The 26940-nt window shown below is 38.3% G+C and overlaps 5 protein-coding genes, 2 long non-coding RNA genes and 1 pseudogene across 9 annotated transcripts in view; 3 read left to right on the top strand and 5 right to left on the bottom strand.

The window, feature by feature from the left end:
• Positions 1–2445: 2445 nt before the first annotated feature.
• LOC122416621 (uncharacterized) lies at positions 2446–4705 on the bottom strand (annotated as a pseudogene).
• Positions 4706–5552: 847 nt separating this feature from the next.
• Atg4b (Autophagy-related 4b) lies at positions 5553–10777 on the top strand. The gene is made up of 7 exons (XM_043428929.1): positions 5553–5703; positions 5829–5962; positions 6511–6696; positions 7096–7410; positions 7843–8127; positions 8590–8990; positions 9264–10777. The coding sequence occupies exons 1-7, from the start codon at positions 5672–5674 to the stop codon at positions 9447–9449; spliced, it is 1539 nt and encodes a 512-aa protein (XP_043284864.1). The 5' UTR covers positions 5553–5671; the 3' UTR covers positions 9450–10777.
• LOC122416197 (uncharacterized) lies at positions 6390–7937 on the bottom strand. The gene is made up of 2 exons (XR_006262082.1): positions 7806–7937; positions 6390–6591 (listed from the first exon to the last, which is right to left on the bottom strand). It is a non-coding gene; the product is annotated as an uncharacterized lncRNA (long non-coding RNA).
• Positions 10769–13625, bottom strand: Ak3 (Adenylate kinase 3). Its single transcript, XM_043428933.1, has 5 exons — positions 13509–13625; positions 12975–13432; positions 12549–12668; positions 11863–12035; positions 10769–11744 (listed from the first exon to the last, which is right to left on the bottom strand). Exons 2-5 carry the CDS (start codon positions 13141–13143, stop codon positions 11526–11528), a joined length of 681 nt encoding a protein of 226 aa, XP_043284868.1. The 5' UTR covers positions 13144–13432; positions 13509–13625; the 3' UTR covers positions 10769–11525.
• On the top strand, positions 13621–16620 carry LOC122416196 (uncharacterized). The gene is made up of 3 exons (XR_006262081.1): positions 13621–14145; positions 16258–16354; positions 16479–16620. It is a non-coding gene; the product is annotated as an uncharacterized lncRNA (long non-coding RNA).
• Sps1 (inactive selenide, water dikinase) lies at positions 14194–18547 on the bottom strand. Of its 2 annotated transcripts, none has more exons than XM_043428930.1 (6): positions 17932–18547; positions 17200–17304; positions 16534–16795; positions 16166–16356; positions 15841–16085; positions 14194–15674 (listed from the first exon to the last, which is right to left on the bottom strand). In XM_043428930.1, exons 1-6 carry the CDS (start codon positions 18215–18217, stop codon positions 15522–15524), a joined length of 1242 nt encoding a protein of 413 aa, XP_043284865.1. In that variant the 5' UTR covers positions 18218–18547; the 3' UTR covers positions 14194–15521. The 2 variants fall into 2 exon arrangements, with proteins under 2 accessions (XP_043284865.1, XP_043284866.1); XM_043428931.1 differs by lacking the exon at positions 17932–18547 and adding an exon at positions 17428–17659.
• A 74-nt stretch (positions 18548–18621) lies between these two features.
• LOC122416189 (acetylcholinesterase-like) overlaps positions 18622–26940 on the top strand; it is a 75933-nt gene continuing 67614 nt past the window's right edge. The window contains exon 1 of one of the 2 annotated variants that reach the window (XM_043428920.1): positions 18622–18928. The gene's annotated coding sequence lies outside the window, so the exon portion shown is untranslated. Of the gene's footprint in view, positions 18929–24409; positions 24441–26940 lie in introns of those variants that run through there. The other variant, XM_043428921.1, reaches the window with a different exon arrangement.
• Positions 22404–25980, bottom strand: LOC122416194 (uncharacterized). Its single transcript, XM_043428932.1, has 6 exons — positions 25701–25980; positions 24340–24438; positions 23765–23921; positions 23234–23425; positions 22953–23058; positions 22404–22727 (listed from the first exon to the last, which is right to left on the bottom strand). The coding sequence occupies exons 1-6, from the start codon at positions 25711–25713 to the stop codon at positions 22533–22535; spliced, it is 762 nt and encodes a 253-aa protein (XP_043284867.1). The 5' UTR covers positions 25714–25980; the 3' UTR covers positions 22404–22532.

Below are 26940 nucleotides of genomic sequence, written 5' to 3'. Positions count from 1 at the left end.
TAATTTCTCTAAATCTACGAGAAATCGTAAATGAATTGAAGTCGTGAGAAATTATGCGAGAGCAAATGATGACCAGCGAAAAGAGGCAGTAATAATTGTTCGCTATATGTAAGAAATTAATTACATGTTAAGAAATTCTGAAAAGTCCTGAAAAGGACTGTAGATTTGCGAAAGAGACCACGTTAGAAAATTTTGGAGTCCTGAAAAGGACTAGATTCGTGAAAGAGAGTACGTTAGAAAATCCTGAAAAGGACTGTAAATTTTGGTGAAGTCCTAAAAAGGACTGTAGATTTCGGTGTAGTCCTGAAAAGGACTGTAGACTTCGGTGTAGTCCTGAAAAGGACTTTAGACTTCGGTGTAGTCCTGAAAAGGACTGTAGACTTCGGTGTAGTCCTGAAAAGGACTTTAGACTTCGGTGTAGTCCTGAAAAGGACTGTAGATTTGTGAAAGAGATCACGTTAGAAAATCCTGAAAAGGACTGTGGATTTTGGTGAAGTCCTGAAAAGGACTGTAGATTTCGGTGTAGTCCTGAAAAGGACTGTGGATTTTGGTGAAGTCCTAAAAAGGACTGTAGATTTCGGTGTAGTCCTGAAAAGGACTGTAGACTTCGGTGTAGTCCTGAAAAGGACTTTAGATTTGTGAAAGAGTACACGTTAGAAAATCCTGAAAAGGACTGTGGATTTTGGTGAAGTCCTGAAAAGGACTGTAGATTTCGGTGTAGTCCTGAAAAGGACTGTGGATTTTGGTGAAGTCCTGAAAAGGACTGTAGATTTCGGTGTAGTCCTGAAAAGGACTGTAGATTTGTGAAAGAGATCACGTTAGAAAATCCTGAAAAGGACTGTGGATGTTGGTGTAGTCCTGAAAAGGACTTTAGCTTCAATAAAATCCTGAAAAGGACTGTAGATTTGTGAAAGAGATCACGTTAGAAAATCCTGAAAAGGACTGTGGATGTTGGTGAAGTCCTGAAAAGGACTGTAAATTTTGGTGAAATCCTGAAAAGGATTGTAGATTGGTGAAAGAGACCACGTTAGGAAATCCTGAAAAGGACTGGAAGAAATGTTCCTCAGAGGCACCTGTGAGATATTCGCTCCCATGAAGGCTGACAAAGCAGTGCTACGAGGGCCCGGGGGGACCGCTATTTATAAACCCAGCTATGAAGTGGCGGGGAAGCCTGATTGACCGGTGGTCGCGTGGTGGGGGGCGCAAAGCGCAGGTAAAGCTTGACTAGCCGGAGGACGCGTGGTGGGGGACGTGAAGCGGCGGTGGTGCCTGATTGGTGCGCTTATGCTAACGGGTTGATTTTTTAATGCCAAGCGTTTTTTTATGTATACATAAAAAACCGTTAGCATAAGCGCACCAATCAAGCTTCACCTCCGCTTTGCGCTCCCCACCGCGCGACCACTGGCCAATCAGCTGCATGGTCTTTTTGCCGTTAACATTTAGTTTGTTTTTCTTTTTTTTAAATATTATAAAATATGAAATCTAAACTGTAGAAAACCCCCAAACTAATATACTCGAAAAAAGTACAAAAACTACTGAAATTGATCAAAAACAACCGAAAAACGACCAATTTCGGTGGTTTTTGTACTTTTTTGACCGATGCCTGGTCGTACAATCCGCTAGAGTATGGAGTATATTAGTTTGGGGGTTTGTCGACAATTTAGATTTTACATTTCATAATATTTGAGAAATAGAAAAAAAATGTTAACGGCAAAAAGCCATGCCGCTGATTTGGGGGACGTGAAGCGGCGGAGGTGCCTGATTGGTGCGCTTATGCTAACGGTTTTTTATGTATACATAAAAAAACACTTGGCATTAAGAAATCAACCCGTTAGCATAAGCGCACCAATCAGGCACCACCGCCGCTTCACGTCCCCCAAATCAGCTGCATGGTTTTTTGCCGTTAACATTTTTTTTCTATTTCTCAAATATTATGAAATGCGAAATCTAAACTGTAGACAAACCCCCAAACTAATATACTCCATACCCCAGCGGATTGTACGACCAGGCATCGGTCAAAAAAACGATGATCCCCATATAGCAAAAACGAACCTAACATGCAAACCGGACATCGTCTATCCGATCAATTTCGAACATTATCCGTCATATCAATTTCAACGAACGCGATGATACACGATGATGGACAACAAATCTCGTAACCGTCGAAATTTTTTTTTGACAATTTTCAACATCGGATTATTCAGTGGAAAAGATTAAATTTCCATACAACAAATGTATAATATATCGATACGCGTAAATCCAAACTACTTTGCAGTCGTCGCAATACGTCAAGTTTCTGTTTTCTCGAGTCGCTTCGATACTTGATGATTTTAATGCGTGAACCCTCCATTCGAGCGTTAATCGAGATTACTCTCGTTATCCACCCGTCAACTGACGTCAACTGACCTGCGGCGGGATTTACGAAACGTTTATTACCCCGGCTAAATGGATCGAGTTCGGAATCTGCTGCGTGCCTAAACGTTTTTTCATCCTACTTCATTTTCGCTTCTTCTCCAAATCCACTTCACTCTCCGAGAGACGCTCTTGTTTTTTCCGACTTCATTTTTTACTTAGCCCTCATTTTTTCCTTCATATCGTTCCGAATTTTAATTAAGTAGCGGCGAGCAAAACGCCCCTTCCCCTCATTCATTCCTTCTCCTCCACCGTTGTTCAAACAATTTCATTCGCAAACAAGCTGCGCGAAGAATTAGCATCGGGTAAAAAACCAGTCACTTTGTAAAAAAATGTTGTCGTTTCGTTTGTTTTTTTCTTTTACATAAAATAGATACTATATCTTCTTTCGCATGTTGTATTCTTGAAATTTTAAGCGCACCGGCTAAAGTTTCGTTTGCCCGTTTCTTTTCTGTTCATCCGCGTCGATGATGCTACTTCTCTCAATAACATTATGTATTTTCTCTCTCGCACCTCAGTGTTTTTGTCTCCGTGGGCTCGACGACTATAAGAAAATTTTCTCTCTCTCACATCTTGTATGTTACGTCAGGAACATCGCCTCGTTACTTCCACGTTTTCCACGTTCTTTTTATGTGTTATTGCGTCGTTTTTTTTTTTTTTTTTTTTTCATTCGTTCCAGCTTCTCCGATATTTTCGACTCTATCACCGATCCGTCATTGTCTTCGTAGCAGTATGTAGCAGTGTTATAAAGTAGCAATCTAGCAGCTTTTGAATTTAAGAAATGTTACAGTCGTCCGCGTGTGAGTCGCGTATCTGTTGCTTCGTTTTTCGCGACGCTCGTCTTATCAGACTACGACTCCGAGGTTTGCTCTTGACTTCTTCGGCAACGGTTACTACGCTCGAACCCTGGGCTGCCATAACCTGCTTGTTGGCCGGGAGATCCCGGACTCATGCTCCCTGTTCTACCACCGGGGCTGCCAGACCTATATGGACACACGACGATGCACGATCAGCATAATTATTTTTATGGAATAGGTTAGATAATAATATGCGCGCGCAAATTGAGGATTATTTACCGGCGCGAAACGTAAGCCGAACAACGTCTTCTTAGTCCCGATTCGTCGGTCTCGCTGCCCGGATTTTTTGGCACGATTCTCGACAACGTTACGAAACATCGGAATAATTCTTTGATGTTGTGATCATCCTTGGCCGAGTATTCCATTACTTTACCACGAATTTTCGGCAATTCACAGAACAACCATTCGCTAACGTCTTCTATCGGAACTTGTCGTTTCGCCGTAGCAAGATCAAGTTCGTTCCCGGCCACGACTATCGGCACTTGCTGCGTGTAACAAGGATGTTTTTCTCGTTACCCATATCATACGTACATCAGTTCTATATTTAGTATCGAGAAACACACAGGCCGTGAGCGCCTTGGCGCCTCAAAAACACCTCGAACGCTCGAACCCCGAGTCGCTGGGAGAACGATTACCTGAAAATCAGGTCGTTGCTCTCTGACTTCCTCGAAGCACCTCTTGACGCATTCGAAGCTCGCCAATGACGTGGTCGCATAAACCATCAAAAAGGCGTGCGCCGTCGCTATGCTTAGTCTTCTTATCGCTGGAAACTGTAGGTCCCCTTTTGCACCGCGTGCCGCAAATAGCCAAAGCGAGACATGGATCTAAAGCGAGGCAAAACAATATTTGCGGTATTGTACGACCAGGCATCGGTCAAAAAAGTACAAAAACCACCGAAATTGGTCGTTTTTTCGGTTGTCTTCGATAAATTTCGGTCATTTTTGTACTTTTTTCGAGTATATTAGTTTGGGGGTTTTCTACAGTTTAGATTTGGAGGTTTTCTACAGTTTAGATTTCATATTTTATAATATTTTAAAAAAAGAAAAACAAACTAAATGTTAACGGCAAAAAGACTGCAGCTGATTGGCCAGTGGTCGCGCGGTGGGGAGCGCAAAGCGGAGGTGAAGCCTGATTGGTGCGCTTATGCTAACGGTTTTTTATGTATACATAAAAAAACGCTTGGCATTAAAAAATCAACCCGTTAGCATAAGCGCACCAATCAGGCACCACCGCCGCTTCACGTCCCCCACCACGCGTCCTCCGGCTAGCCAAGCTTTACCTGCGCTTTGCGCCCCCCACCACGCGACCACCGGCCAATCAGGCTTCCCCGCCACTTCATAGCTGGGTTTATAAATAGCGGTCCCCCCGGGCCCTCGTAGCACTGCTTTGTCAGCCTTCATGGGAGCGAATATCTCAAAGGTGCCTCTGAGGAACATTTCTTCCGGTCCTTTTCAGGATTTCACCAAAATTTACAGTCCTTTTCAGGACTTCACCAAAATCCACAGTCCTTTTCAGGATTTTCTAACGTGATCTCTTTCACAAATCTACAGTCCTTTTCAGGACTACACCGAAATCTACAGTCCTTTTCAGGACTTCACCAAAATCCACAGTCCTTTTCAGGATTTTCTAACGTGATCTCTTTCACAAATCTACAGTCCTTTTCAGGATTTCATCTAAGTCTAAAGTCCTTTTTAGGACTACACCGAAGTCTATAGTCCTTTTCAGGATTTCATCGAAACTAAAGTCCTTTTCAGGACTACACCGAAATCTACAGTCCTTTTCAGGACTTCACCAAAATTTACAGTCCTTTTCAGGATTTTCTAACGTACTCTCTTTCGCGAATCTAGTCCTTTTCAGGACTCCAAAATTTTCTAACGTGGTCTCTTTCGCAAATCTACAGTCCTTTTCAGGACTTTTCAGAATTTCTTAACATGTAATTAATTTCTTACATATAGCGAACAATTTTTACTGCCTCTTTTCGCTGGTCATCATTTGCTCTCGCATAACTTCTCACGACTTCAATTCATTTACGATTTCTCGTAAATTTAGAGAAATTAGATTATTTTACTCTAGCAAACAAAAAAAGATAGGAAAGTCATCGAAAGAGATATTGATTCTGCTATGAATTTTGAACTTTGGTTTAGATATAGTGCGTAAGGCTATCTTCTGAATTCCTTTCAACCTGTGCTGCCTCCATTTGGCTGGGTCTGTAATGTAACTGCATTTTCCCTTCACTCAGCTGTATATGTGTCATGTTGCACTGTCAGCTATAAAGACGCGCCTCGGAGTGTCGCGTATGCGCGTATGCGTCGAGCGTTCGAGACATGGATGTATGACGCGTTTTTTCCGTTTGACAAAATAAGAATAACGAATAAAACAAAGAACTATAGGTTTTTAAATCCATGAGTTATCACATTCGACAAACAACAAAAATGTAAAGTTCGTCAAAATATAAACATGCAAAGTATTTCGAAATCGCGTAACGTTTCGTGCACGACTGTGTGAATAAGCTACTGAAACTAAACCTTGTATTTATTTATTTTTTTACTATTTTTTCAGTTTTTATCGATATTACTTTTTATACCGAAGAAAAATTTTTATTAAAAAAACGTCGTATGTGCATTTTTATCGTGAATTAGTGAAGTTTCGTTGGGGTATGAATGGTCAGGTGCAACCACCGCGCGAGAGGTTAGGTAAGTATGAGAAAAAAGAACAGTGAAAAACTCCGTGGTTAGATTTACGAAATTTCATATTTTTCGTCCTTGAATGGATCGTGACAACCGAAATTTTCACTGAAAATATCTCTTAGTATCTGGGCCCGATTTGTCGAGCTTTGTCATAATTTATGAATTCTGTCACATTCACTTTGGCTCGCATCTGACAGTTCGTGACATTTCGATCTATATTTAAATACGTTCGCACTTATTATTATTGTTGTTGTTATTATTTCGTGAAGTGAAGACGTTATCTAATGAGAGCAGCACGTCTCATCATCGATGTTATTGATAGTCTCAAAAAAAAACACTTTGAAATTATGTATTGATGGAATCACTCAGTTTCTTAAACACAAATTGAGTCACTGCGTACACTGAAATAACAAACTGTAAAAATGGATCATGGTTTTGTGCATATTTATTTTCCAGGCAAGTTGTGAATTAGTAGTTGAAACGAAAGATCAAAAATTCTTTGAAAATTTCATGTCGTGCTATATATTCTATTGCTTCATGGCTGTTTCGCACAGGTGGCCTTAGCGCTACTAGCATGGGCTGGTTTTCTGGCTTAATTCCTCCAGAACACGTTTCAGCCCTGCCAGAATCTTTACCTGAAACAGATGCTGAATTAGCTCTTCATGATGCTGTCGTCGCTACTGAAGTCGACAACAAAGTCAAGACCAAACTTCTCACCATGTGGAACAATGTTAAATACGGTTTGTGTGAGCAATTTTATTCTCTTAGTGAAAAATCCCTCGACAAGGCCCTGGCCAAAATTCATCAAAAGTGAGGGATTCTTTCAACTTAATCATTTTTCCAGTGGAGTTTTGGATTGTGTTAAAAAAAGAAGAAAATGTAAAATACATGCCTAACAATATTTTAAGACTGAAAGCCAAAAAAACCCAAACACAAAAATGAGCATCAATTTATCGTTTTATCATTCTTTGTTTCTTTTTTTATCTCTTAAATAACTTTTGCAAGTGGATTATGAATATGATAAAAATGTTATCAACAAGAAATTCATAGATTTATTCTAAAATCAATAAACAATAATTGAATTTTAAAAATGAATAAAAAATTGCTGAATAATTACAAATGTAAATGTATTTTTGTAGGATGGGCTTCGAAAATGAAGACTAACTTTTCAAAAGAATCTCCAGTTTGGCTTCTTGGATCACGATACCAAAAGAAGTCAGAAGATCCAAGCGAGGAGACCGAAAATGAATCATTTAAAGATGATGCATCAAATTTGGAAGAGGGAATGGAGGGTTTCAAGAGAGATTTCGAATCACGACTCTGGCTGACCTACAGACGAGAATTCCCCAACCTGACTGGTTCGAATTTTACATCTGATTGCGGTTGGGGTTGCATGCTACGGAGTGGTCAAATGATGCTAGCGCAAGCGTTAGTTTGTCATTTCCTTGGTCGTGGTAAGTTTGTGGATACTATAAAATCGCTCATTGAAAAAGCAATTGATTCGATTGGATTTCCAAACTCCTGTTTTTAAGATCAGCAAGTTTATTTCTATTTTTCGTGTACATAAACACGAGGGATTTTTTTTTATCAGGTGACTCGTATATTCTAATCAAACGATTAATAAAAGCTTTTCTCAATTATCAATTAAGATCAATGAACATCTATTTTACTTCTCATTTCTCTAATCGTTTTCTCTGCAACTGGTCGATCCGATGCTTTCAAATTTCTTCTATTAAACTATTTATAAATGCTTTAAATTCAAAAATGAACACAAAATTCGATTGACGAAATTGTACGCTCTTATTTTATTGAACTACGAACGTCTCTAAGTATTCCTTGCATAACGTACCGATTATACAACATTGGAATGACTAATATTCTTGTAGGTTGGCGATGGAGGCCGGACCAACACATCGAAACGTCCGATCAATTTAAAAAGGAGGAAAGTCTTCACCGAATGATAATAAAGTGGTTCGGTGACCAGCCGACCCCGCATTCGCCTCTCTCGATTCATAGTCTCGTCTCCCTTGGTGCATTGACGGGTAAACGTGCCGGTGACTGGTACGGGCCCGCATCCGTCGCACATTTATTAAGTCAAGCTGTGAAAAATGCGGCGACGACACGGAGCGAATTCGATAATTTAGCTGTGTACGTTGCTCAAGATTGTGCAGGTGAATATTAATGTTAAACGACGGTTTATGCGTCCAAACAATATACAGAGTTCGGTCACCATCATCAAGATAATTCAAAGAATTTCATTTTAGTCACGATATTCAAGAGACTTTTCAGAACTGATACCAAGATTTTGTAAATACCACCTCAAGATTACGAGTAACGTTATAAGGTTTTGAACGAACGCATGCAAAATCATGTTTTCGTTCGAGGCACGATGATTTTAGCTTCTTTCTTTGTTTGTCTTCGCACCGCGGTGATAATTATTGTTTGCCTGCTTAACCATTTCTCTGACGAAAATCCCTGAATTTTAAACTTTAAAAGTATGTTTACGAATTCCTTCAATACGAACCTTTCTTGGTATTTAAGCGAATGTTTTTTTTTTTCTTCAAAATAGCTGAAAAGAGAGTGGATTTAAAAAAAATGCCAATTATTAACTTTTTTATTTTTACTATTTTTAGTTTATCTCGATGATGTGAAAAGTGCCTGTGAAACTCTCAACGGTGGTTGGCGATCGCTCGTACTTTTGGTACCATTGAGATTAGGCGCTGATAAATTGAATCCCAACTACGCGCCTTGTCTCACCTCGCTCCTGGAGCTGAACGCTTGCATCGGGGTGATCGGTGGCCGACCTCGTCATTCCCTTTACTTCATTGGCTATCAAGAGGATAAATTGATTCATCTCGATCCTCATTACTGCCAAGAAGCCGTGGACGTTTGGAAACACAATTTTTCGTTGGAAACCTTCCACTGTGCGTCTCCGAGAAAAATGTTGCTTTCGAAAATGGATCCGAGCTGTTGCGTCGGATTCTATCTTCATGACAAGGAAAAATTCGAAAGCTTCGTTAAAAAAGTCGAACCTGTGAGTACGAGGCCGTACACGCTTTTTTTTATTACAACCATCGACAAATTTTCATACGTTTTTTAAATTCAAAGTAAAGATCACCAAACAAGAAGAAAAATTCAAAAAGATTGTGAAATCGTAATGAAATTTATTCATCCATTAGAAAGAGATTGTTTGTTCATATAGAAAAATATTTTAAGGTAAGAAATAATGTCCAATTCGAATAAATTTAGGAATATATGGAGCCTGATGCAAGGAAAAAGTTTTAACGAATGTGAACGTTTCTCGCAGTTTTTGGTGCCTCTGAATCAGAAGGTGGATTATCCAATGTTCCTATTTTGCGAGGGAAGCGGTGACGACATACGGCGAGGATGCGAGGTGAGCGAGGGAATGCTCACATCGTCGACATCGACATCGGCACACGATACGCTCGAGGATGAGGCTCATTACGAGTGCGAAGAATTTGAGCTCATATGAGCTGTTTGTGAACCAAAAAAAGGTTTCAAAAAATCGCGAGAGGTTAGCTCTTGTACTTAAGGACCGATTAGACCGTCCGCGGAACTGATTAGGAGAAAAAGATTGAGATAAAAACGGGAAAACAGGAGCCCTTCGACTCCCTGCTGGCCTTGAATCTATTTATTTTATATATACATATATAAAATATATATGTATAAGAAAAAAATACGAATTTGATAATTGGTAAAAAGGAACACGATTTGCGCGAGATTAGTTATAATTCTGTTTATATTTAATTGATAAGAGTGAAAGTGGCACTTTGTTGTCTCTATGGAAAGATTTCTTTCAAAACGTCATGTGGTGCAAATGCTCGATGGTATTTTCTTTTTCTCGAGCTAGAATTAACAGCCAAATCTTGAAAAGACTATCGTTAAACTTCAAATTATTGTTATCCATCGTATTTTCATGAACACCCACGTCCATATACCCACTGTTTTATTCAAATGATCTCAAAATTTAATGATTTTGATTACATTAACGGCTAAGGAGATCGTAATGTTGAAAAATAAGTCGCAAAAATCCATGCCGTGTACGATGAAATATTTTTTTCTAATGTCTCATTCTCGCCTCTTAAAGTCAACCTTCTTTCGTTGATCTCAATTTATTTTATTGTTACGGGTGCTCTTTGAGTCTCGCGTAGATCGCGACTCGATTTTCGGACGCTCCAATAGTTATCAATCCATATTTATCTTCGTCCTGTGCTTTTTTCTCGGTCTCACATACATTTACCTCAATAATGCGAAGAAAAATAAAAGACAGGAAAAAAAAGCGAAGGAAAAATCTTGTTGTAAATTAGATTTGCAACACGGTGTCTTAAATTCTTCATCCTGTACTATAAATACTATTATGAACGAAGAAAAATTGTTAAATTTCAAGGAAAACAACAACAAAGAGCTGATCGTGGATATTTCGTGTGTCTCAGACGCACCCAACGGTACGCACTCGTAGTTAATAAATAGTAGAAAAAAATTCAATCGAAACTTAAATCGCGAATATAGATTCTGTAAGTTATTTATTTATTATCGAAAATTCATCCGTCATAAAGTTGTTATTGTTCTCGTCCATCGCTCCACACTCGTCGAACAAAACACATACATACCATTCACATATTTACATGTAATAGAAGAATAAAAAGAATAAAATGTTGAGCGAAATATTGTGCGCGATGTGTAACAAGTGCACAGTGGGCACAACTGTGATTTAGTCTCTCGGATCAACGTTCGCTATACCTGATTTGTGGGAATAACTGATACGTCGAGAATAAAATGAAAGATGAATCGTAACAAAAATACTAATTTTTTATTCGTTTTCCTACAATTATACCATTCTCTTTTCTCTCAAATTATCATAACTTTTTTTTACTTTTTTCTTTCAATATCCTCGTTCATTTTCATAATTCTACATTTTTAATTATACAAAAATTAAACTCTCAATATTTCTAGAAAATTTCATCTCTATCTACGACATTCAACAGCGTTGCAAAGTCCCCAGTCACCGGGGGCGATCTATAAAACATTATCGACTCTGGTTATCATTTCGATGATTTGATACAATTTTTCGTTCGCTTTTTGTTTCTATTTACACATTTTTTGCACTGTTATCTCTTCAGGTGCCATTCTGGCATTTTTCAAGGGTTCTTCACAGCTGAGAAGTGAAAAAAATGTTTTAACAATACGCGATATTTTTGTCGCAATTGAATTACATTTTCGGTGGTTTTCAAAAATATACTTTTTCAGATGTATTTCTAACTTATAGTTTTATAACGGGGTGTCAGAAAAATATCAAAAACGCAAATATTGTTTGTGCTATTCGATCATTTGAAAAAAAATTGATTTAGAAAAACTCGGTTTCATTCAACAACGAATGTTATAAAATTAAAGACACGTTGTATTATTTCATAACTAACCATCGCGATGGTTGATGACCAAATGCTTGGTTAATAGAATAAAAACGTAAAAATATCAATCTAAAAGACTTGATGTTTCTGATATTTTCACATAACTTGATTCTCCCAACGTGTCCCAAATATCGTATTATCTAAATATTTTCTTGCACAAATCGCTCCAAGCATTCTTTAATGTGCGGCCACATTTCTGCGGTTGTGTTGCCACGAAATTCCTTCAGTAAGCCTATTTTACGATAGTAACTTATAACTGGTTCGGTTTTCGTTGCATAATCCTGTAATCGCTTCTTCACGACTTCCAGTTTGTCGTCCGGTCGCTGTGATAACGGTTCACCCGTCACGTCATCCTTACCCTACGAGAATCCCAGAAAAATTAGTTCAAACTTTTGCTATTATAAATTTTCCCTTTGAATTTTATCACTCACTATAAATCTGTTAACTACAAAACGAATAAGATTCGATAATACTTACTGGTTCCTTGGGATCATTGAATCCAATGTTGTATACTCTACCGCTAGGTAAATGGACCCATCTGTTCTTAACTCGATCGAGTATGATCGAGTGGGGAACAATAAGATTGAGAACCAAGTTCACCGGATGGCTTTCTTGGAGTTTTTCAGCTTGTGCCACAGTCCTTGGGAATCCTGGATCAAGGGACATTCCTCATTATTCATTGGGATCCGAATAAAAAAAAAAAATTCATTGTTTATCATCGCAATCGAAACATAAAAAGTCATCACAATGTCTGAATTCGATAAAGTCATACGCAAAATGAATGAAAAATTTTCGGAATTGAGAATCATTTGTTTTCCAACAAGGTCAAAAAGTCGGTCGACGCTTCAGTACCAAGAAAGTGTCTAACTTCTGAAACATTCTGTATCCGAACTTTGGATTTGAATCAGCCAGTACGATCGCACATCTTTAAGATGACGCAAAAAACTTTGCGATTGTAAAACTTCCGCGAAGGTATCTCTTACACGGATTATGTTTCGAGTGAATAGCGGCAACGACTAGAATAGTTTTTCAATAAAGCGAAAGGGTCTCTTCAAACACGAGCTACTTCAAAAAGCCTTGAAATCTTTTATTTGTCTGAAAATTTAAAAAAACATGTATTTTGTTGTACGAATGAGAGAAAAAATGTACAAATTCGAACTTACCGTCGAGTAGCCAACTGCAATCGCCCACGTTCTCAATTTCTTTCCCGATAAGCGATATCATCGTTTCGTCCGGTACGTATCTGCCTTCCTCCAAGTACTTCTTCACTTCTTTGCCAAGTTCTGCATTCGATGAACACGCCAAACATAAATTCCTACTTATAATGAACGATGTATATATAAAAATAAAACTATGTATACCGATGAATAAACACAATTACATAATTAATGAAAAAAAAATTATGTTTTACATAATCCCTTCGCCGTGTGAAGGACGAGATTCGAGTCTTACAAAAAATCGCCTCATCTCGTCCAATGGGAGAGTCGGAAATCGCCCAAAGGTAGGGTGCGAAACAAGGATCAATATTTTATCACGGATAATGCAAACTTCTGTTATTTTAACGCAGTTATGACATAACTCGAACGTACCGGTCTCGTTAACAACGTGATAACGAAGTTTGTCGCCACTCGAAATATGAGTAACTCCGAATAGTTGAACGATCCTTGAAGAAACGGTGCCCTTGCCGGAAGCCGGTGCGCCGAGGATGACGGCCCTGAAGGCCGCGGCCTTGGCCAAGCACGTGGATACCTTGACCATTTGTTACTAGTTTTTTCGTAGTACCTCCGTTCTCTTTGACTGTCACTCTAATAACGAGCAATATTAATTGTGCGCGAGTCGTTCGTAGCGTTTCCCGTGAAATTTTCAGCTCTCTATTGGCTTTGGAACAGTTGTCCGCACTGTTTTCCACCGAGGAAGATAATCCACTGCGTGCACGAGAATATCGCACGATGTCCCAGACCAGCGTGATCTTCGACTACGCCTGTGCTCGTTCTTGTCATCGCGTTCGAATCAACTATGAACCTAAACACACATGTGTCCGCGTCGACTGAAAAAAAAGAAATAAAAAGAAAATGAGAGAACGAAGACAAAAAAAACAGATTCGTACGTGCGCACTTCTGTACTTCGACCCTTGATTAGCCTCGGGGACGCAATTCGACGCCGAACCGCCTATCGGCATAGCCCAAAAGTTCACTCGTCTACCACTCTACCTATCTCTATACTATGTCTTTATATATAGATATAACACGCATGAGCGATTATGAGCAACGCGCGAGTACTCATTTTATGCAGCACGTGCGTGATGCAACTTCGTTAAAATCTGTCGTGACGGGGACGCTCCGCTTTGTGCGATACTCCGTCGCCGAGACTCGTGTACATAAAAAGCCTTTTAGAAGCTTTTCAAGTTTCATGGAAATACATTTTTTTTACGGTTCCTTACTCATGAAATATTCAATTTTCTCACACGAATTCATAGTTTTTCATAACAATGATTAAAAACGATATTTCCACTTCAATTTCAATGAAAAAATGTGAATTATTCTTTGGAGTTACGAGTGTAGAGTTCTCTTACGGAGAAACAGGCGAGAAAGTGTGAACGGGGTCGCCAGAAAAACAAGAAAAATTTATTAGAAGTACGATGAGAGTAAACAGTGCGATTCTCGCAAGCAAAGCGATCGAAATTATCCATATTTATGGGGAAGAGAAGAAAAGGAAGTCGAAGGAGCCTTCCTCCTTGCACGAGTTGAGGGATGAAAAGGGGTAACGTCGATTAAGGCTGGATAACAGATGATGAAAAATAAATAAGACTGCGCTTGGACCGTTTATTCTTAGTTTTTTTCTCTTTTTTATTGACAAAGTAGCACTTTTATTTATATGAAAAAGTAATACATTTCTGAGTTTGAGCTTGTCCTCAACAAGTTCAAACTCCTGTGTTATCAGTTTGATTTATTCTTTTTTTTCTCTTTCCCTTTTTTTTGTCGTTCTAAAAGTGAAACTCCGCTTAATATCGTCATAATTCGCAGGCCTTCGTACTTGGGTATAAAAATTAAAATTGGTGATTAATTGATACGTTGAGCCCTCGTGTCAATTCCGTTTAACGCACATTATTTTTGAGTTTTATCGTTCATTGTTGTTTTCCTTTATGAAAATCAATCAGCGATCTTGACAAGCTCACACGAACGGCGAATTAAACATCATCCAACAATATACGGGACAAAGAATTGAAACGCGATTCTAAAATAGACAGACAAAATGCCATTTTTGTCCCTTTATTTTGTTCTCATTTTCAAAACTTCACAATTCTTTTTCTCCGCTCTTTTGTTTATTAATGCTCAGTTAGACGCAGCAGCACTTTTGATGATTTGCATGCGCGAAGACCTTCATCAACTATTAGGAGCCATTTTTACTGTTTTCAATTTTCTTTTGTTACTTACGTTAACTTTAGCGCTACCTTAAATCTCCAAATTATTTATAACTGCTGTGGCCGATGATAAAACTTCTGGACTCAATCGCAACCGTGAAAAGATCATAAAAATAAATATTTTCCTCCTTCCTTTTGTTTTTTTTTGCAGAACCAGTCTGATAATTTTTAGTTCTCGAGATTTAAAAGAAAAAAGTAAAGTATTTATTGTTTCTCGTGTAATTATCAAAACGACGATTCGATGATTGATAAGTCAAGTAAATTTTCCTCCGAATGGTTGTTTCGTAATTGCAATTTCAATTTCGCAAGAATCTCGCATAAAAACTCTCGAAAATAGATGTGTCAAAATGATCTCAACAAAGATTTGAAGTTCAAGAAAAAACGGAAAAAAATATGAAATTCGGCCAAGAACCCAATTTTTTTTTATGCAAAAGCTTTTTTTAGAGCCACTGCGGGTAAGAAATCCAAACAAGGCTGCTGGATTTGTTCGTCACTTATTGCAATGATTGTTACAGCTGGTTAGTGAGAATATTTCGTTGTTCCAGCGATTTGTGTGCTTTTTGCTCCCTTCCTCTCGTTCCTTCGTTTTTTTTGCCACGAATAGATAATCGTTAGGAGCATCCGAGAATGGTTCTCACGTGGTGACCAAATTGCTCGTACACAGAAACTGGTACGGTCACGTTTTTCTTTGATTGTTTATTTTTTCTTTTGATCTTTACCAAAGTTCACCGTCCTTCTCCTTCGCTGGTACTTCAATCACTCGAGGCTTGTCGATTATTCTCGCTGTTCGATTACCCTTCTCCACGATACCGATTATCCAAGCCTGATAACCTTCTTGTTTCTCAATGTCTTTGCAGTACGCCGCGGCCTTTCAAAAAAAGAAACGATCATTTCACAAATTTGAGAACTTTCATTGGTTTTGAGGAAGAAAAACAGTTTGGAGATTCTTTGAGATTGCAAATTTTTTCATCCTTTCAATTTCGATGAAATTAATGATTATTCGACGATTAATCAAAATTTCGATTCCCATGTACCTGTTCTCTTGGCAAGCATATCAAAAGGCCTCCACTGGTTTCTGCCGAATGACCCTGCAGCAGTTGGAACATATTACCACAAGCTTTGGCTACTGCAGCCATTTTAGCGATAACCGGTAGATTGTGAATGACGAATGAAACTTCATTTTTCTGATGTTTTGCGAGATTTTGTGCGTGACCCAATAAACCGAAGCCAGTGACATCGGTGGCGCCGTGAGCGTTATATTTGTGCATGAGACGAGCCGCTGCGGAGGACATTCGAAATGAATTTAGTTATTTTATTTTCTTTACTTTTTTTTTTAAATTTAATCATTCGTTTTAATACCTATTCTGTTGAGTCTAGCCATGCTGTCCATCGCACGTTGATAAGCTTTTCTCACGTCGTCTTCGCTCACTACGAGTTTGATTCTGTTCCAGCGATCCGGTTGGTCCAGCCATTGGTGTGCGTTTACGGCAACTTGGGTTCCGAGCGGTTTAGTCAGAACGAGGACGTCACCGACGACTGCATTATCTGGTCTGGAAATAAACGGAATATCAAACTTTTGAAATAGAAAAAAATCCTACGATACGCGATGAAAATAGAAAATTTATTAAAATTTTCACTCGATTGAAAAATAATTGGAAATTCTGAGTTTTAGGTTTCGTGATCCGGAAAATACGATTCTGATTGTTGTTAATGAAAAAAATACCCACACAATGTATTCGTTCGGCTGACAAACCGTCGAGGCAACGCCGCCTATGGTGCACCATGGATTAACAACAGTTTGACCACCAGTAACCGTTGTTCCCGCCTCGAGAGCTGAGTCTTTGAAACCTCTCATTATCAACGGCACCACTACGTCGCGTTCTTTCTCCGTCATTTTAGTACTTACACCGAGTAACATAAGCATATTGTCGCACTCCGTCACTCCCATCGCGTACAAATCGCTTATCACATTGGCACAAGCAATTTTACCTGGAAATAAAATATCTCGGATCCGTTGTTGCGACGTTTGTGCATTTGGCTTCTCGATTATCATTAGCTCCATCGTTTAGGAATATTTTTCCATCGACTCGTCAAAGTTGAACTCATTTTCAAACCATTTTTTTTAGAGCATTATGATTCGTATTGAGCATATGATTATGAATTGTCTATTTCTCTGCTTATTCAAATATCAGTGGGGTTATTTTAACACAAATTCGAATTTCGTTGAATCAGAATGGCCTCTAATTTAAAAATTTGAATAACTTGGATACACAAAAAAGTTTGGATGTTCAAGTGTCTGAAAACTGAGCTCAACTTTTTTGTAATCCAGCAAATTTCTTGCTTTTCGGTTACCAAAAAAAGTGGTAATGAATTCATTTTTGTCGTTTTCTCACCCATCATGTAAGGATCGTCAACCAGCGGATAAAAGAAATCAGTTGTTTGAACCAAGCTCAAACCGCCGTGCCTCAACGGAGTTACAGAAGAATCCATGCCAATGCCTAAGAAATGTTAAAATACAAAATTTGATTAGAAACAATACGATAATTATGTAAGAATTTTGTTTCTTCGAAGTATTCAACCATCAAATGGTCAAAATGAGTTTGTAAAAGTTTGATTATTACTGGAACTCCATAGCGTTGTTGGTAACACTCGTTCAGTAGATTTAATTTGAAGTTTTCCAAGTTTGTTAAAAATATTTCAACAGCAACATAAGAAATTCCATTTTTCCGTGTACTCAAAAAAATTGTGAAAAAAAATTGGGTCGAAAGTATTTTTAATTTCTGTTTTGTGCCATTTTGAGAGTTCTTCCTTCGGCAAATATGCAAGGTTACATGCTAAAAAGTAAACAGCTCAAAAGTTCGAAGTAAAGTATTGAGAGCCACTGCACTGTCGTCTTGTGCCGACAAAAAAATAAGGCGGGAGGCGAAACTCGCCGTGACGGCCATATTGTCAAGAACGTGTAACGAGAAATAAGGTGCCCGGTGCATTAGAAAAATGCCGGCATTCGTTATTAGTGATCCGGTCCAAAATATAGCTCGATTCAACAAAATTTCAAGGACAAACGTGGATAAAAGCATTATGCCGGTATTGACAGAATAAAATTGAGAAATAAACAAATAACTCACCAATTCGCGGTATAGCCATATGCATGAAGTGGGCATGTTCATGATCCTGAGCGTTACCGTCATCAGCCTGTAGTCCCTCCAGGAGTTTCCCAAGAACCTCCTGGGGGACTTTACACCCTCATCCTTTAAGATCAGCAAATCGCGTGAGACGGAAAGTCGCATCAAGATCATGAGCCACAGGATCGAAAGGCCTACGAAGGGCAAGGGCATTAGGATTATTTCCTAGTTCCAATTGTCCCACGGACAGGGCGTCCTGGGAAACAGGGGTTCCCTGAAGATCCGCCATTTTGAAAATCTTGATACTGTCTTGGACAACAATATAAGGAAAAAACGAATTCGCGACAAGCCGGCTACGGAGTTTCCTAAGATTCAGCGAGAAAGAATTATTTTTCGAAATATACTCTTGAATTAATCACTCGCGTTATTAAAATTTAGACTCCCTCGTGTTCTTTCTATTTTCTTTAATATTATTTCCCTTCAAATAGCGATTAAAAAACGTCAACAATGAAATTTAGTCCGACGCCGCGAACAGACAGCCACTGCGGGGCGTTTTATATACTCGGTGGAACAAACTGTTAACGGTCTCAAGCTACCGACGCACGAACTCGCAGTGAATGAGAAATATACACTCTGAACCACCACCGGCGTCGACTTGCCGGGATCGTGAGCTTTTACAAAATGGACGACTTTTTACCACGTCCCCAGACTGTTGGCTCCTTGCTTTACTTACGGCGCTGCTGCCTATACAACGCGCGCAAGGCCGTATTGCTCCCCGACTGACCCCTGTGTATGCCGATTCCCCCTCCCCCCGCCGGGCTCCGCGCTCGCCGACAGTGCCGACAGGACGCCACATATATGTCGTTCACTGCATGTTATTCGCGATTTGCGCGTTCGAGAATACGGGAATTCAACAGCGTGCGTATACTTTGCATCGGATTATATTCAGGACCGTATCATTATGTAATCGCTCCCTGCTGCCTAATTTCCTCCAGAAAAGGTTCGTTTTTGTGATTAAAAATATATTATTCGTCACTTTTCAGTCTGATTGAAATCCTGCGACGAATAATTTATAACCAATAATTTACGATGAACTCGATTGACCTTACATGATTAATTGAAAACCAATGCTTCTATATTGATAGTTTTTAAAGTTGTTAAGTATCATTTATATGTGAATATTTGCTTACGAATACTGAGGATTTTCCTAATTCGAAATACGCTTAATCATGCGAAATAATGTTTTTGAATAAAATCCTGAATAATAAAACAATCTCCACCGATTCATATAAACGCATTTTCGTGAAATTTCGGATTTTTTTTACCGTTGGAGGCCGCAATCTTAAGCTGAAAATATATAAAAATAAAATTTGCATTGGTTACAGACATATAATAATATATCAGATGGTTAGTGGTAAAAACGGGCCAGTGATTTTCGGAAAACGATAATATTTTCTGCTAAGTCAATCGAAGGATCGAATTTTTATAGGGTTATTGATTCGCAATAAACGATTTACGATCGTTTCGATTCGATTAAAAATTGTGTAAGCATGCGACGTGTCCCGAGAGCAGAGTGTATACATACACTGCTCTGATCGAATCGACTCACAAATCCCCTCTACCTCGTATTCGCTACAGTTGACGGGATCACACGGTATCGTACGACTCCTCAGTAACTCTCAACTTCGTTTCATTACCCCCTAAATATCTCGTCTAGCGCTGGATTTCGGCTTTCGGCCGATTATTTTTCATTTCTACGCCAAGAAAACATTGGTACACAGTAGCACCGCGCTTACTCGCTCGATCACTACGGGAAATATAATTTACAAAACTATTCAATAACATACGAGACTCGTCGGCAAAAGTTCGATTACTCGCGCTTTTTTTATGTGCGCCATGATTATCACAATGTCGAACATTTGTACACATGTTTTTCGAAAACAAAGGAAAAATACTTTCCCGCGTTTTACGCTGTCGAAATTGAATGTTCCCCGAAGTATACTATCCATTACAAAAGTTATTTATACCTGATATTATATCAGACTTGATTTTTCGAACGATAAAATTCTGTTCCATTAAAGAATGCCGATTGAAAAATTTTTCGTTATTTATCTATGATTTGTGAATAAAAGATGTAACAACCGTAACATTTGAGTTTTTTACTCGGATTTTGTTGAAAATAATACAAAATGTGACGGATAAATTTCCCCATCTTCCCATAGAAATGAACTTTCCATAGTGCATGTGCAATTTTACATTTCCTAAATATTGCTGGATCTACTTCAAACAATTGTATTCCAAATGAGTTTAGACTCAATAATTTGTTTAGTCAGGATAATTATCATTTTTACGCTATGCGCATGTTCTTGAATTTATAGAAATCGTTTGCAGCGCCATCTGTTGCCCAACGCTCATGAATGTACAGTCAAACAAAAAAGGCACAGAGTAATGAAATGATTATCATTAATTACAGTACGTAGAGAGCCTATCCTAGAAAATTGTCTCAGAATTCATAGAATTACACTCTACTTGTGATTAATTGTGGAAAGACAATTCAATGTTGAACGATGAAAACTTTGTGAGCAGACATTGTTTTGGTGGAATCGGTGACTTTTTTGAGCAGACTGTACGTTGTCAATTCGTTTCTCGCGGAGGTTCTGCAAGGGCCTAGGGCTGGAGCAGGCGAAGGCTCGTTCGCGTATCACACGAATCCAGTTTTCAGATTATTTTGATCAATCGTTGTGTTGAAAACTCAAGAAAAAATTAGCCATCGAAAATGTGGTGGGAACTCCTTCCAACAGCGACTATTATTACAAGTTGTTTGTACTTGCCGCAATTAGCTGCGTGGCATTTTAATAAGGCAGTTTTCGATAATGTGAGTTTATAACCTCTTTGTTTTACATAATCTTCGTTTTCTCGATTGATCTGACACAATGTTTTTTCGAAATATTTCTTAATAAAATCATCCATCGCAGCCGTTTCGACGTGATCAAATGCGTAGATGGGATCGACTTATGTTTATGAGGGATACCAGAATTGATGGTGCACCTTGGAAAGTTAGAGTACGTATTTCATAAGACCAACTTGAATCGTGCTCTCAATGGGTCACAATTATTTATACGCCTCTCTTTCTGCTATAACTCGTCATACAATATGTTTTTATCTCATTTTATCCACCTTACTTTCTTCTAAATATGAATTTTATCTCAGATTTGCAAATTCAGTGTCTCTTCAGTAAAACTGTCACAGTGCAAATATAAACAAAACCTTTACACAAAGAATCTGGCCATGTGTGTACCATTTGCAACTCGAATTCAGAGTATTTGACTCACCAAACTAATTACAGGCATCAGAAGATGTGAAATTAGATTTTCCCTTGTTGCGAATCTAGTAAAATTGAAATAGAATTTGTCCTTGGGACTTTAACCAATGAAAGTGAAAGTTAATCATCGATATTTGGTCAAGAAATTATATCTTGACTAAAAAAGTGCCTACGGATTATTGTATCTTGATAATTCATTGTGTCCTATACATATTTTTTCTCTACAGGGCTTAGAGAATATTCCGGATGAGTAAGATTCGCTGGAAGCTTTTAATAGAACCTGGAAATATGTATAAATAGAATAAAAACGTTGGGAACCTAGGCAATGGAATTTGGCATCTCTTGAAGAACCGTATTGAAGAATTACTGCTTAGTTAGTTCGATCGGATTTGTCAGGACGGTAAAGTGAAGAAATTGCTATAACAAAGTTTACAGAGAAATATTTGCGAAGGATCAAAATTTGTGTATCCTTTATTCGAATGATGGAATAAAGATCAATATTTCCCTGAAATATTCATTGCGCCGCGAATGAATCCTTGTCCCTTCAAACTGGAACTGTTATTCCTGCAAAAAATCAATATTTTCTGCTTCGCGTCGCACCAGAAGCTGCAAAAAAATGGAGGGAACTATTTTCACAGGTTCGAACAGTTACTATATTCATTCGAGCAGCAAAATAATGGATTAGAGAACTTGTGAAGGCACCAGTGAGGTATCGATAAAGTTTGGACGGTACTCGAAACAGCTCGACATCGCAGCCACCCAAATCCATTGCTTACCTTTGCAGCGATGCCTCAATATTCTTCTAAAAAATTTCCCATTCGTCATATTTTAATGCACAGCATTTAACAGATATTTACTTTATCTCACGTGTTTGTAGATACTGGGAATTCACTGTGTGCAGTGTAGATGGCAGCACCAGGAAATTTCGGAGCCAAGCTCGAACGAGTTTCTTCAGTTGCTCAGTTGGACTTCTTTTTTGAATATTTAATAATATCAAAACTGAGAGCAAGGCTGTTGACTAGGATTCAGACCTCCAAAAAATGACAGGCATCACTCTCAAATAGTATCGCAAAATCGATGAAAAATTAAACCTAAAAATATTCGGAAAGGAAAGGATGGAAAAGCTCGTATTCGACTTTCAACATAAACAGTGTGACGTTTAAATCGTTTTTTTTTTTATTAACAATGTGCACTGCATAAAAATCCACACGATACTGATCACGTTTTTTCGGATTTTTTATATAAAATCGTTTATTATTCTGTAACGTTTACATCACGAGAATCAATCGAACATGTGGATGATATCTTCGAAGCTTTTTCCTTCAAATTTGCTATCTATGAGCGCTGTTGCTTTTTCGTTAACAATAGCAGTTATGTTGGCCTGATAAATTTGTACCATCTCTGGAGCTACGTCAGATAAAGCAACGCCGAGCATGTCCGAGATTTGTGGGTCCTCGAATAGTCCGGTTACATGAAGCTGTTTGAATAAAAAAAAAAATAGATTACAGTGAGTCCGAACGTAGACATTCCATTGAAAATAAGCAATTTTTTACGAATTTAAGTAAACAACATTTTTCAAGGATGAAAAATGCAATATCGAAATTATTAATTTTTCGAAACAAGTCCAAACTTCCTCGCTCGCTAATCGTTCGATTTTTGAACGAACTACGAAAAATTTCAAAGTTTATCCGGAATTCCTTACCTTGAGTCCGCCGAGAGAAATTTTCGTCTCCATACTCTTGACTCGAAAACCTCCGGACAGATTGAATTTCACGATGGTGTGGAACATTAAATTACTCACTGTCAATCTGTATGCATCAAATGTTTACATAAACTCTCATTTTCCAGGAAAACAAGTTTTCGTAATGCACTCAAACTTGGAAACGTTCGGAAACTTCTTCAGCAGGGCAATTGTCGAAATGCTTTTGTGAAAATGAATCTACGAATGAACGTGTTACGCGTATCGAATTAAATTATACTCACACCAAATGACCGTTGCCAAAAGCATCGTATTTGTTTGCAAAAAGTACTTTGAAAGTGTAATCAGTTTCAAGAAAAAGTTGAGGCCACGTAAGTCCGACCGTAACCGAAGGTGGAAATAATGCAACTTCAGCGTCATCGATGTTGTAACCAGCCAATCCTACCGCATTCACGTTTCTCAATTGAACTGTTCCCCTGTTTCGGTCGTTTGATTAGATAACAAGAATTTTAAGAATACGAAGCCAAAGATGCGACGATAAAATACATTTTTTTAATGACTGGCAGCTCGAGGCGAAATCAATAGAGAATTGAAATCGCAGTAAAGTGAATCTTGAATAATGTTAATAATAATTTTTTAAAGAAATACAAGCCGGTAGACCTTCGACAATGATTCGACGATAAAAAACCCAAACAAAAAATAGACAAAAATAATAATAACAACAAATTATTTATTGTTATGTAGCACAACAGCGAATAATTAAAAATTAAAAGAGAAAAAAACGTATCTGCCTAAAAATGCCTTTGTTTACTCACTGAGCAATCGTCTCGTTGATGACTAAATCCAGTTCTTCGTTGACGTATGGGTCCATAGGTGGCAATCCAAGAGTTGCATTACCCTCGCGCAGTACGTCTTTGAAACTTTCAAGAAAGTTATAGAATTTGTCGTTCAGACTGCGCTTGTGTCGAACATCTTTGAAAAAATATGAGAAAACGATGTTCAATATAAATGTCGTCCTTGTTTCGTTCCTCGGTTTATCGGCACTTCCGAAACTTGCAATCGGAGCTCACGAAGCTTCGTAGAGGTCGCCGGATCCTCGATAAAGGTGTAGAAGAACGGAAATTGTCAAATTGCCAAGAAAACTCGCTTTTTCTCATTCAATGGCTTATCCACAGTGTAGGAACGAAAAAATCGTCTAAACCGTATCTCGCTTTTTCGAATTCTCGATCCCATTGTTTTTCACTGTTCGACGACAAGTTTTGGAAGAGCCTGTACCCGAGGAATTTGCGAAACACAGTAATACCCTCGTATTTATCTGATGATAAATACCCGATGTTTTGTGGGTTACCTGGATTTTCTGATAACATCTATATCGATGGGTTGGACTTACGTTGCAGCTGGCTATCATTTTCATTGATCCTAAAGGCGAGAACTTGGCCAGCAACCAAGGCCAGCGCGAGGATAACTCCCAGGTACTTCATTGTCGTTTCTGTAGGTAACCAACCGTGCGTATGTAGGCCAATTTCAAGATTTAACGTTAAGATTTTATTGTCGAACCTTTCTCGTTAATATATTATCGAGTGATGGGGGGTGATGGGTTCAATATGTCGAATAACTGAATTGTAGAACGGTCGATATTTCGAAATTTTAAAAATTGTGATATCAGTCTGAAGAAAAATAAGTAATTCGAAATTCTTATTCCCGATCGACTATTCAGCAGATTGCGTGTTTAATCAAAAATTCCTTCTTCGAATTCGTATTTACCAGAAAATATATATTTCAATAGTTTTCATTTCGAATGCAATTTTAACAGACCATCCGAATGTCAAAAGTTCATATTTTCGAATTCAAAATGGACAATAATTGTTTTACAGACAGACCAGAATAGAAAAAAATCGAAAGTTAATTTTTCGAGCCTATAAAACTTAGATATGCGGAATAGCGATAGCTCGAAAAGACGAAAGTCAAAATGGCGATGTTTAAAATTGGAGATCACCGGTCTGAATAAGTGAGTGAGTGAGACGCGTGTATTTGGAGCTCCGCTGCTTTTCTTTATTTTGATCGATCGGCTTTCTAGCGTTTCGCTATTTTGACCGTTCGACTTTTTGGTGTTTCAGTAATTCAACCTCAGTAATATTTGGTCTTTCGTTATTATATTTTCAAAATTGTGAATTTTTACAGTATCGCTGACTGTAGTAATTTATGAATCGAAAGAGTGATAGTCGAATTTTCGAAAAATCGATATTTTAGTCATCGTCCTATGGGCGATTGTTACATTCTATTTTCGATGTAAACGTGCTTCGAACCTTGCATTTTCTGCTTTATTTATTTTCGGCATTCAAAGCTCTAGTCGAATCTATCTGTCTCCATATTATCATTCGAAGTTTATAAACTCGAGATTTTAGCTGTTCGAAATTTTAGTCATTCCAACATTTGATCCCCACCCGTGATGGGACATGCTCGATTGAGAGTTGTGACGGGGCCATAGAAATTTACGGTTTTTCTAGTGCGTTGTTCACAGGCCGATCGTCAATTCCGAGGCTTTCGTTTATATTTTCGAATACCTTTCGAATTATCGAGTGTTTGCAAGGTTTTTTAAAAAGATTTATCGACACGCATCGTTCGATGGGATCGGATCGACGGTTGTGTATTTAAGATTGTGAAAAAAACGAAAATTCATTCCGGGAATCGCTTTTTTTATTCAAAATCTTTTCTAAAAAATGCGGTTTTTAAGCACGAGGACGTACTCACCCGTCGCGTTCATCTCGATCAATGACTGTCAGACTGTGCGATTCGAATTATTCCCAAATCCACGGAGCACTATTCGAATCATAGCGAGATCACTTCATTATATGCAGGGGAAGATGAATTTTTATCAAAATCGTATTTGGATGTTGGTATCAGTCAATCAAACGGCTTATCCGACCAATGAAACTCGGCGGACTAATCTTACTACTGGTGTAAAGCGCACTCGTTCACCACGGAATCTCGCTTCTGTTGACGCTGTTTCGTAATTCTTATTTTATTTGTGAAATCTTTCATTGTTTCGGTTTCATAAGGTTCCTGGTTGTACATTATACGACGATAAGACAATCGATTGAGTAAATCGCGTGTTTACTGAAGAGTTGAAAGACTTCTTGAGGTAAAATGATATCGAAAAATATGTCGAAAATTTTTTTATTTTTTTCCCAAACAACAAAGTCTGATTTCGTCGATTTTTTAAGAGATCTCATTGACACTTTTCAGTGAGGAATTCCATAAAGGAATGATCCAGCCAATGCGGACGAACGAACAAATTAATAAATCAATCAACACATAAACTAATATCCAAATGAGATTATTGAAAATATTTGAAATTTGAAATAAGTCCAAATTTCCGTACGAGTGTTTACGCGGTGTAAATCACCGTTTCAGTGCGCTACGAAATTCGGAAACGAGTGATCGATACCGACGTTAGGGCAAAGACGTTTAACCGTGACGCACCGTAAAATTCACTAAACGTTTTGTAAATTTTAGTAAACGTACCGTAAATTTCACAATCTGCAATATTTACTCCAATAAAAGTGAAAATTCGGCAAAATATTGAAAATTTAACAGTGCGCTACTGGAATTAATATTTTTCGTTAACTTGTCTCGGCAGTCGAATGTGTGCGGCAAATTTAACAGTGAATTTCACGCTAAATATAACCGTTTAATTATCCCCGTGAACGACGGAGTTTTCATCGAAGTTATTGAAAATAGTGAACGACTCGAAACGCTTCAACATTCAATAATTCATACAAACAAATGATTTCAATGGTTTCATGCATTTTTAGCGAACGTGCGTATTCATTGCTAATGGTGACGTCGCACTTTATTGATCATTCGATCCCATGCAGCGAAAGCTCTCGCCCTCGATCAATGAATTAATCACGTTTTTGCTGGTCTTTCGTCATTTCCGAGTAAGTGGCCGGAAGACTCATTAGATGTGGACACATAAAAGCGCCCTCCG

Source organism: Venturia canescens, chromosome 9 (genome assembly GCF_019457755.1).
Source record: "Venturia canescens isolate UGA chromosome 9, ASM1945775v1, whole genome shotgun sequence".
Lineage (NCBI taxonomy): Eukaryota > Metazoa > Arthropoda > Insecta > Hymenoptera > Ichneumonidae > Venturia > Venturia canescens.
The sequence above is the reverse complement of the archived record's forward strand: the minus strand, read 5'-3'. Positions and strand labels throughout refer to the sequence as shown.

What these genes read in the sequence shown, in the direction of transcription:
- Atg4b (XM_043428929.1), top strand. Translation starts at nt 5,672, where the DNA reads ATGAGTTATCACATTCGACAAACAACAAAAAT. An exon ending in ACCACCGCGCGAGAGGTTAG is followed by an intron (nt 5,963 to 6,510) that starts GTAAGTATGAGA and finishes TGTTTCGCACAG; the next exon opens with GTGGCCTTAGCGCTACTAGC. An exon ending in TTGTCATTTCCTTGGTCGTG is followed by an intron (nt 7,411 to 7,842) that starts GTAAGTTTGTGG and finishes ATATTCTTGTAG; the next exon opens with GTTGGCGATGGAGGCCGGAC.
- Ak3 (XM_043428933.1), bottom strand. Translation starts at nt 13,143, where the DNA reads ATGGTCAAGGTATCCACGTGCTTGGCCAAGGCCGCGGCCTTCAGGGCC. An exon ending in TCACGTTGTTAACGAGACCG is followed by an intron (nt 12,669 to 12,974) that starts GTACGTTCGAGT and finishes CATCGAATGCAG; the next exon opens with AACTTGGCAAAGAAGTGAAG. An exon ending in TTGCAGTTGGCTACTCGACG is followed by an intron (nt 12,036 to 12,548) that starts GTAAGTTCGAAT and finishes CCCTTGATCCAG; the next exon opens with GATTCCCAAGGACTGTGGCA.
- Sps1 (XM_043428931.1), bottom strand. Translation starts at nt 17,296, where the DNA reads ATGGATTCTTCTGTAACTCCGTTGAGGCACGGCGGTTTGAGCTTGGTT. An exon ending in CAGCCGAACGAATACATTGT is followed by an intron (nt 16,357 to 16,533) that starts GTGGGTATTTTT and finishes GTTTATTTCCAG; the next exon opens with ACCAGATAATGCAGTCGTCG. An exon ending in GGCTAGACTCAACAGAATAG is followed by an intron (nt 16,086 to 16,165) that starts GTATTAAAACGA and finishes TGTCCTCCGCAG; the next exon opens with CGGCTCGTCTCATGCACAAA.
- LOC122416194 (XM_043428932.1), bottom strand. An exon ending in TTTGGCAACGGTCATTTGGT is followed by an intron (nt 23,059 to 23,233) that starts GTGAGTATAATT and finishes TGATGCATACAG; the next exon opens with ATTGACAGTGAGTAATTTAA. An exon ending in TTTCTCTCGGCGGACTCAAG is followed by an intron (nt 22,728 to 22,952) that starts GTAAGGAATTCC and finishes TTATTCAAACAG; the next exon opens with CTTCATGTAACCGGACTATT.